The sequence below is a fragment of the Calliphora vicina genome, chromosome 5, assembly GCF_958450345.1.
Source record: "Calliphora vicina chromosome 5, idCalVici1.1, whole genome shotgun sequence".
In the NCBI taxonomy this organism is placed as follows: Eukaryota; Metazoa; Arthropoda; class Insecta; order Diptera; family Calliphoridae; genus Calliphora; species Calliphora vicina.
Window position 1 is genome coordinate 52,449,331 of NC_088784.1, and position 10,549 is coordinate 52,459,879.

At 30.9% G+C, this 10,549-nt stretch overlaps 2 protein-coding genes across 2 annotated transcripts in view; both read right to left on the reverse strand.

Moving 5' to 3' along the window:
• sigmar (Tumor necrosis factor alpha-induced protein 8-like protein sigmar) overlaps positions 1 to 3,842 on the reverse strand; it is a 44,264-nt gene extending 40,422 nt beyond the window's left edge. The window contains exon 1 of the mRNA XM_065513394.1: positions 3,512 to 3,842. The gene's annotated coding sequence lies outside the window, so the exon portion shown is untranslated. The remainder of the gene's footprint in view (positions 1 to 3,511) is intronic.
• Positions 3,843 to 8,218: 4,376 nt separating this feature from the next.
• mRpL43 (mitochondrial ribosomal protein L43) lies at positions 8,219 to 9,032 on the reverse strand. Its single transcript, XM_065511627.1, has 3 exons — positions 8,816 to 9,032; positions 8,653 to 8,759; positions 8,219 to 8,584 (listed from the first exon to the last, which is right to left on the reverse strand). The coding sequence occupies exons 1-3, from the start codon at positions 8,950 to 8,952 to the stop codon at positions 8,250 to 8,252; spliced, it is 579 nt and encodes a 192-aa protein (XP_065367699.1). The 5' UTR covers positions 8,953 to 9,032; the 3' UTR covers positions 8,219 to 8,249.
• Between the last annotated feature and the right edge of the window lie 1,517 nt (positions 9,033 to 10,549).

Genomic DNA, 10,549 nt, shown 5'->3' on the forward strand with positions numbered 1-10,549 from the left:
AGTATTTCATTTTTGTCTATATAATATTGTAATGTAAAAAAAAATGATTTTCATAGAAAAAAATTAAAATAAATATTGAGGGCATTCATTTCAAAAAAATGGAAAATTACACTCTGATTTTTCAAACTTTACACAACAATCACAAGAAAAAAATTCCAAAAAAAGTTGTATTTTTTTTTTGTGGAATTTTGTTCATGTTTTTGTTGTGTAAAATTGTAAAAAAATCAGAATGTAATTTTCCCTTTTTTTGAAATGAATCATGATACAACCATTAAAAGGTAGAATCACTAGGGAGAGAGTTTATAATGCTATGCCTTGTTACGTCAAATAATAGAAAAATAAAAAAACAGAAATCCAAAAATAATAACAAATGAAAATTGAGAAATATTTTCTTTATATTTGAAATACGAAAAAAAATCATTTACGCCTTTTACTGGCGCAAGAGAAGGTGTCACATTTGGCATCAGACATGATGCAGTTCAATATAATCGGAGTCAATGAAATGATGCATGCAAATCCGTGAGTGTTTCTTCAGCTCAACACCACAGGCTGTACTCCATTATTTAATTTTATTTTCAGGACATTTTATAAATCTTAGGAGACTTTTTTAAAATGAACACTTACACAAACAACATTTAACACGCATGTTTCTTCTTACATTTTTAAAATTGAATTTAAATTATTTTTCAATTTAGTTAATTTTTGATGTTTTATTTCAATTGTACTTTTATTTTTTATTTTATATTAGTCTGACAATTCAAGGCATGTATAATTGAGAACATATTGTGTAGTGATTCCACCTTTTATTGTTATATTATGGAAATGAATAATCTTATTGTTGAATTTGAAAAATTACGAAAAAAATAAAAAGTAAAGCGAAACATTTTATAAAAACTCACACAATTTTTTGGAATACATATACATTTTATGAAAGCTTAATTCTTTGCTTATCCTCAATTGTTTAAAATTTGAAATCGGTATTAAAATGTGTGAGTTAGAGGTACTAAAGTACTACGACCTACCCTAAAACAGTTTTTTCAAAAAAAGTCAAAATTTTGAGGGTGTTTCAAAATCTTTGATAACGGTTTTAATATATACCATGAGTGGCAAGGGTATATGTATATAAGTTTGTCATTCCGTATTTAATTTCTACACTCTTCATTTTTGAACCCACAAACTATATACATATATTCTGGATCTTTATAGGTAGCGGAATCGATATAGCCATGTCCATCTGTATGTTGAAAACAAATTTAATTAGCCCCCAAATGACTTACATACCTGATTCATACATCAATATATCCGCTACAAATCCGGATAACAGATGAGATATAAGAAAAACTTCAACACAACCACGATTTTTTGGCCTATTTTGTATCTATATCTGGATTACTAGATAGATATTTCAAAGACCCTTGTAACGAAGTATGTATACAAGGCTATATATACATATTTAGTTGGAAACTACAATGTGTCAAAATCGGGAAAATATTTTTTAAACAAAATTGTTTTGTCAAACAAAATATATCTTATAAACATATGTAATTCTACATTTCCATCTCCTACAGTTTTTCTTCAAATATAAAATTTGCAGAATTTGCATTAATTTGAGACTATGATAGTATTTAAAAAATAATGGTATACAATAATTTCAAGAAGATGGTACTATAATGCCCTCTTTAAATATATTAACATGTTTTCCAAGCGCTTCAATCTAGTAAGAAACAATCCGATAGTCCCGGATACAACTTCAACACAGTACAGAATCTGTGGGATCAACATTTCGTGTGCTAATTTTGTTCGATAAGTCATACGTAAAGAACCCCAAATTCTACCCAACACAGAATCAATAAAATCAAATCCTATCTTGCGCATTTCGTCTTTTATCCAATGATTTTTCAGTATTTTTTTTAATAGTTTTATTTATTGGATAAATGACTAAATGTGCAAGATTGGATTTGATTTTATACCTATGGTTTCTTGAGGAAACTTAGTTTTTTCAGTAGATTGCGTTTCTGCTATACGATTTTTTACTTTCAAATCGTCCATACAAATCAACTCAGCCTACATCTAAATTAGAACCAAATATCATGGATTGAGTCTTATGTGCTGTTCGAATATCTAACGAGTTCTTTGAATGGAAATTTAACATGTGTTTTGTTATTGTGACAAAAACAAAATACATGTAAAACGTCCACTCAAAACGCTCATTCGCTATAGAAAAACAGCACATTAGTTGTGCTAACCTTTAATGAATTACCAATTACCAGTCATCCAAAGTCTAATATGTAGTAAACATAGTAAAATAAATAGAGTTAAAGGCTTTTGATAAATCCATAGAAATCAAAACACTCAATCTGTCGCTATTGACATTCTCCCTAAGAGAATCAGTAAGACTAAAGGTAGGGTCACACATGGAAAATATTTGACGAAAAATAAGTAACCACTAAATAAAATACATTTAAATTCTTTAATTTACATATATCAAAAACTTATTTTACTTAGGAGGATTCAAAACAAAAAATTTAGTTTTATTTTATTTGATGTTGTTTGATCTTACAAAACACTTGTAAGAGTAAACACGTCAAACAAATTTGTACTAAAAAAAGTGGTTACGCTTTTTTGAGCAAATATTTGCCATGTGTGACCCTTCCTTAAGTAGAAGAGAAGTAGTGTAAGGCGGGGAGTATGGAAATGGGTCGGAGACTATGGACAGCTATGACCTTTGGGATGAGAACTATACGCGCTACTCCCCAGAAAGCTAAGAATGTCAAAATTGAATTTACAAAATAAAAAATAACGTCGGATATATATGGGAAAATTATATTTAAAAAGTAAATCGATAATCCATAAGCCTATAAGTTCTAAATCTCCAACACAAAAAAATAAAAAGGGCCACCAAAATCATTAAAATCAAAAAGTTCAGGAACAGGAAAATCAGAGCTCGCAAAATAACTGTATTAAAGTCAAATGCCAAGTCAGCATCATTAACAATAATGATCCACTTTATCGGTATATTTGTAATTTTTAATAACTCCCAGTGCTATAAACATAGATTGTGATAACCGCCTTCGACTTTATACACAAATGATATAAAAACATAGCTGTATTTTTACACATAAACATTTACGTATTTGTTCTAAAAGGACACAGCCTAATACTTTTTTTAAAGAAATTACACAATAGGATTTCATTGTAGACTTTTCCTTCAAAATTCATTGTTTTTGGGTGGGTCAAACTTACTGTAGGAAAAATTAAACGCAATAGAAAGTCTATAATAAAATAAACGACATAGAAATCATGTTTTTACACAAATATATATTAATAGAAGCTATATTATAATAGAGCTAAATGTAAGCACAACGGGCGGAAAGGATAATTTGTTGAGTATAAATCCTAGGATAGAGTTAAAACTACTGCTAATATAATGCATGACTAACCATCACGATGTTTTCTTTTTATATCAAACATTCAACTTGAATAAAATGATATTGATTTTACTTTTAATTACCTTCTCTGCTGTTTTTTTTTTAATTTTCTATATAAATATTTATGTATTTTAATTCCCAATTAACGCTTTTTTTTATTTTATCCTTAGGTCAAAGAACACATTTCAAAAAAACTTTTTTTGGTAAAATTTGATATTAATAATAAACACTATTTTCCACGATTTGTATGTAAAAAGGAAACACTTTTTATTAAATTTTGTACGCTTATTTGTAGTTGACGTTTATGGTGTTATTAGCCTATTTTTTACGTATTACATTTGTCGAAGCAACGATTGTATTGTCACACACACAAGACGCGCTTTCATTTGATATTTTTGTTGTTTTATCTATGTATATCAGCTGACACTGACAGTAAATACGAGCGCACACACAACCGTATCCAAAAGATAAATAAAATAAAAATACACAAAATTCCGCTACTTTGTGACTTTGTAACAGTGATGGGATTTGTGGCACAATTCAGATATCTTGGCAGTATTACCAGCTTTAAAATTATAATCTACACATGCCTCATATTTAAATTACATATTCGACAAAAAATTGCACTTGTAAATAAAATTGTGAATATATTTTTAAATAGTACGTTCATGAATTGAAAAATTAAGTCACTGTGGAATCTGGGATGTCTGGTTAAAACAAATTAAAATTTAAACTGTAATAAAGAAATTGATTAATTCTATAATACTTCAATTTTTTAGTGATAAATTTATCATTTTTTATACATTAAGCCTAGTACCAAAGTAAATTAATAAAGTAGCGACAGTACTACAACAAATACAACATTTACAAAAACCACAAGCAATTTTGTTTTTGGTTTAAGGTCTGAGCTGTCAAAGTTGCCTGTTGTTGTTTTTGCTTTTGGGCTTGTTGTATTCTTCGCCACAACAACCACAAGTGAATTGACAGTTCAGACCAAAGTAAAAAAAATAGTCAGCTGTTCTACTGAGTCTACTTTATTAATTTACTTTGCTTACAAGTATACCCAATTCTACAACAAATACAACTTTACCAAAAACAACATGTACTTTGTTTTTGTAAAATTATTTGCTAACTGTCAAACAGCTAAACAACAGCAGACTGCAAAAATTAAAAACAGGGGTGAAAATAAATAAATACGTGAAATTTACTTTCAATAAGTACTCCATTCACTTTTATATTATCAATTATTCACTTTTCTTCTATTTTATATTTTTTATTAAAAGAAACAAAAACGTTAAATTAATAACGAAATGTGAACAAACTTTGACAGATAGAAGTGAAAAAACATATCGAGCAAAAAATAGTCAGCTGGCTTATTAACAAGGCGTATTTAACAAGGTGACAGCAGTGGCGAATTGAAATAAATACAGGCGAATTCACTTATTTTTTATATATAGAGTTTGACATACGGGCGTACGGGCAGATATTTTTTATATATGTAGTTTGACATTTGTGCGTGCTATTTCTATAATCAGCTGTGCTGCCGATGGCAAATTATTAAATGCACCTTGGCTTATTAACGTCACCTGTAGTAAATTCGACCTGCTGCATATGTTATTTCTTCTTTACATCATGTTACAACACTACAGTCCACCGCATATGTTATTTCGCAAGGTGCATTTCAAGACGTATTTATCAAGGTGACAGCAGTGGCGAATTGAAATAAATACAGGCGAATTCACTTATTTTTTATATATAGAGTTTGACATACGGACGTACGGGCGAATATTTTTTATATATGTAGTTTGACATTTGTGCGTGCTATTTCTATAATCAGCTGTGCTGCCGATGGCACCTAATTAAATGCACCTTGGTGCATTTAATATACGCCTTGTTATTTCGTGTGGAAAAATAAGGTTGCCAGATGTATTTCACATGTTTTCCACAATAAAAACAGAGTACTGCTTTTGCGAAATTATTTCGCATATATTTCATTCCAAGGCATATTTAACAAGGTGACAGCAGTGGCGAATTGAAATAAATTCAGGCGAATTCACTTATTTTTTATATATAGAGTTTGACATACGGACGTACGGGCGAATATTTTTTATATATGTAGTTTGACATTTGTACGTGCTAGTTCTATAATCAGCTGTGCTGCGGATGGCACCTCTATATATAAAAAATAAGTGAATTCGCCTGTATTTATTTCAATTCGCCACTGCGTTCACCTTGTTATGCATTAAACACATTCAAGACAGCAGGCTACCAACTTCAATCTGTCAAAAATAAAATGCACACGTTTATATGGAGACGATTATTTTAACGACAGGACAGCTACACGGCCACACGACTACTTATGCCGATGTAGCCGAATTAGGCTAATTTCTATTTTTGTCAACTACAAAACAGAAATAGTGTTGCTAATATAATAAAAAAATGTAAATCAAATTAGTGCTTAAAAAATATATTTTTTTACTTAATTAAGAGAAGTTTCTGATAACCATATTGAAATAAATTAATAACAGGTACATAATTAATTATAACCATATATATATTTTTACTCAAAATAATTGTTTCAGTCTTAATTACTTTGGAATTTTGTACGGTTATTTTTTATTAAAGTGGCACCACTGAATTATAAATCAGCATTTTATTTTTGACAGATTGAAGCCTGCTGTCTTGAATGTGTTTAATGCATAAGGTCTGAGCTGTCAAAGTTGCCTGTTGTTGTTTTTGCTTTTGGGCTTGTTGTATTTTTCGCCACAACAACCACAAGTGAATTGAAAGTTCTGACCAAAGTAAAAAAAATAGTCAGCTGTTCTACTGAGTCTACTTTATTAATTTACTTCAAGGTGCATTTAATAAGGTGCCATCGGCAGCACAGCTGATTATAGAAATAGCACGCACAAATGTCAAACTACATATATAAAAAATATTCGCCCGTATGTCAAACTCTATATCAAGGCGTATTTAACAAGGTGACAGCAGTGGCGAATTGAAATAAATACAGGCGAATTCACTTATTTTTTATATGTAGAGTTTGACATACGGGCGGATATTTTTTATATATGTAGTTAGACATTTGTGCGTGCTATTTCTATAATCAGCTGTGCTGCCGAAGGCACCTTATTAAATGCACCTTGCTCTATATATAAAAAATGAGTGAATTCGCCTGTATTTATATCAATTCGCCACTGCTGTCACCAAGGTGCATTTAATAAGGTGCCATCGGCAGCACAGCTGATTATAGAAATAGCACGCACAAATGTCAAACTTCATATATAAAAAATATTCGCCCGTATGTCAAACTCTATATATAAAAAATAAGTGAATTCGCCTGTATTTATTTCAATTCGCCCCTGCTGTCACCATGTTAAATACGTATTTAACAAGGTGACAGCAGTGGCGAATTGAAATAAATACAGGCGAATTCACTTATTTTTTATATATAGAGTTTGACATACGGGCGTACGGGCGAATATTTTTTTTATGTAGTTTGACATTTGTGCGTGCTATTTCTATAATCAGCTGTGCTGCCGATGGCACCTTATTAAATGCACCTTGGCTGTCACCTTGTTAAATACACCTTGGTATTTACTCAAAAAAGTGGTTACGCACTTTTTTAGCACAAATTTGTTTGACGTTGTTTCACAAAGTATAGTTGTTTGCTGTTGCACATGTTTAGTAAAATCAAACTGTATCAAATAAAATAACACTAAATATTTGTTTTGAATTGTCCTATTTAAAAGGAGTTTTGAAATAAATAAAAGAATTACCCCATTCATAAACAAATGTTAAATTTAAAGCTAAATTTCCATACAAAATTTGATTTTAAAACGTGGTTTAAATTTAAAAATTGTTTATAAATATGGCCTTTAAAATATATTTTATTCAGTGGTTACGTCTTTTTTGTCAAATATTTGCCCTACCTTTACTTGGGGGTTACACGATCAAGTTTTGCCTTTCAAGTTTTAATACACTCACACTTTTAAGAATTGAAACGAACTTGCATTCAATTTCACATTCAAGTTGGTGTTCAATTTTTCATTCAAGAAAACAGCTGATTACATTTTTATGTCCAATTTGAACTAAAATTGTTTTCAAGTTGCGTGCTGCCTACGTCACCGCTTTCAATTTTTATAAATTTTGACAAACAGTATATGTAAAAGACTATCAAGAAAAACTTGATCGTGTGGCTGCAGTGTTACACTCACATTCCTAATTTTATAAATTTAAATTGCGACTACCTCAACAACGCACATAATACTGTTTTAGGTACCAACTAAAACCAAAAAAATTAACGGTTTCTCGAAGTTGCATTGGCTACATGCATTCGTTTTGGCTATATTTTATAAGTTCCTAACAAAACTCATGATAATTGCGAGAGTTCCGGCTTAATGTATGAAGGTATATATGGATTGACAGTTCTTGTACAAGCAGTAGTTTGTGATGGCTTTTTATCTTGCACTATTCCAAATAATCCTTCTACAGTGGTGACGTCTGTTGTAGAAGTAACATAAACTCAACAAAACAAAAGTAATTATTGCAAAATAAAAAAGTTATTTTGAACTTCAATGAATTAAACCAATATTCATATTTTACACACTCACAGTTTAAATTAAAACTAGCGGCTGTAATGGAATGCTGTAAATGTAGGGCAGGGTAAACTCATGATTAACTATATATTCTACTTGTTGTAGACAAAATTTACTTCCAAAAATAGCACCATATTTTTCAGAATAGAAAAAATGTACTATTAATGTTGAAAAAATAAAAAAATCTGATCATTGGAAGTTCAATTAATCTTTTATATGTGCTTTATTCAGCTCGTTTTGAGGTCAAAATTTCATTATCTGATTTTCCATCAGTAAGTTTTTGTTCTCTAAATAATTCAATTAATTTTTCTGTAGCTGAGGGTTGAACATCCAAAGGATATGATAGTTCAGAACTTGGATAAGTAATTAAATTATGATCAGGATTGCGCAAGGTAAAGGGCGTCCATGGGCCCTGAATTGATGGTACATCTGTATGCCACATTTTTCGTAAACGGGATGCACTTGAAGGACCATTTTGGGTTTTCAATAGTTCTATCCACTTGAGAATATCATCCTTAGATGAGTTTCGACAATTTAACCACTCACGTTCTCCATTAACTGAAAAAAAAATGTTCAATTAAAAAATAGCCCTTAATGTAAAATGTTTATTACATTAAATGTCTTACGATATTCTCCCACTAATACAGGAGTGCGGTGACGTCTAGGCTTAACATATACTACCACACCAGGATTCTCTTTGGCAAAATCAATTAAATTACTTTCAATGAATTCCCTAAAAATTATTTGTTTATAATACACAATTATGTGGATGCTATAACGATAGTTTACCGCATGCCTTTGCTCGATCCATTATTTTTACAAAACTTCAGAGTAACTCTCTGAAGTTGACACACATAACGACCCAGTCCATTCTGCAAAGGAGCTCGAGGAAATCCAGATTTTAAAAACAAATGACTATTCGACATTTTAATATTTAACAGTATTTTTTTTAATAATATTACAATATTTCTGTTGCTTTAAAATGTTTTCCTCTGTCGTAACAAAAATAACCTCGAAAGCAGAGAACGGCGCCTAACAAATTTCACTGCGACGGCGACAGGTACCAAAACCTTTACGAGCGGCCTAAAACCGGCTAGTAAATAAAATTACAGAAAAAGTAAAAAATTAAATTTAGTGCAGGGCACAATCAAAGTAAATTAATAAAGTAGCGACCAAGGCGTATTTAACAAGGTGACAGCCAAGGCGTATTTAACAAGGTGACAGCAGTGGCGAATTGAAATAAATACAGGCGAATTCACATATTTTTTATATATAGAGTTTGACATACGGGCGTACGGGCGAATATTTTTTATATATGTAGTTTGACATTTGTGCGTGCTATTTCTATAATCAGCTGTGCTGCCGATGGCACCTTATTAAATGCACCTTGGTGACAGCAGTGGCGAATTGAAATAAATACAGGCGAATTCACTTATTTTTTATATATAGAGTTTGACATACGGACGTACGGGCGAATATTTTTTATATATGTAGTTTGACATTTGTGCGTGCTATTTCTATAATCAGCTGTGCTGCCGATGGCACCTTATTAAATGCACCTTGGTAGCGACAGTACTACAACAAATACAACATTTACAAAAACCACAAGCAATTTTGTTTTTGGTTTAAGGTCTGAGCCAAGGTGCATTTAATAAGGTGCCATCGGCAGCACAGCTGATTATAGAAATAGCACGCACAAATGTCAAACTTCATATATAAAAAATATTCGCCCGTACGCCCGTATGTCAAACTCTATATATAAAAAATAAGTGAATTCGCCTGTATTTATTTCAATTCGCCACTGCTGTCACCTTGTTAAATACGCCTTGGTCTGAGCTGTCAAAGTTGCCTGTTGTTGTTTTTGCTTTTGGGCTTGTTGTATTTTTCGCCACAACAACCACAAGTGAATTGACAGTTCAGACTGAATAAAAAAAATAGTCAGCTGTTCTACTGAGTCTACTTTATTAATTTACTTTGGGGCACACTAAGAAAGGTGACTGTGATCAAGGCGAATTCATATATATATATTTATAGCAATAAAAATACATATTACACAAGGCGAATTCATACAAGGTGGTGTCAGTTCTACAAAAACAACGATTGGTCTTAACAAATGTCAAAAAACCAAAATGAAAAATTAAACAAATAAGTATTTAAACTTAATATAATGTAGATAATTCAATAGTTAGGGATTTACTTATTTATGTAAACAAAAAACATTTTGTTAATAAGCTTAGAATATGTAGATATTTAAATGTAAAAACAAGCTTTGACAGTTGTTAGAACCAAAAAGCGAAAAAAAAATTATCAGCTGTTTGACTGATTCCACCTTGTATAAATTCGCCTTGATATTACACTAGTTTTTTGTTAAATTACACCAAGGTACATTTAATAAGGTGCCATCGGCAGCTCAGGTGATTATAGAAATAGCACGCACAAATGCCAAACTACATATATAAAAAATATTCGCCCGTACGTCCGTATGTCAAACTCTATATATAAAAAATAAGTGAATTCGCCTGT

Bases quoted from the DNA above. Each gene is read 5' to 3' on its own strand.
- mRpL43 (XM_065511627.1), bottom strand. From the start codon at position 8,952: ATGTCGAATAGTCATTTGTTTTTAAAATCTGGATTTCCTCGAGCTCCT. The intron at 8,760-8,815 runs GTAAACTATCGT...AATAATTTTTAG, and splicing joins GGATCGAGCAAAGGCATGCG to GGAATTCATTGAAAGTAATT. The intron at 8,585-8,652 runs GTAAGACATTTA...TTTTTTTTTCAG, and splicing joins TGTATTAGTGGGAGAATATC to TTAATGGAGAACGTGAGTGG.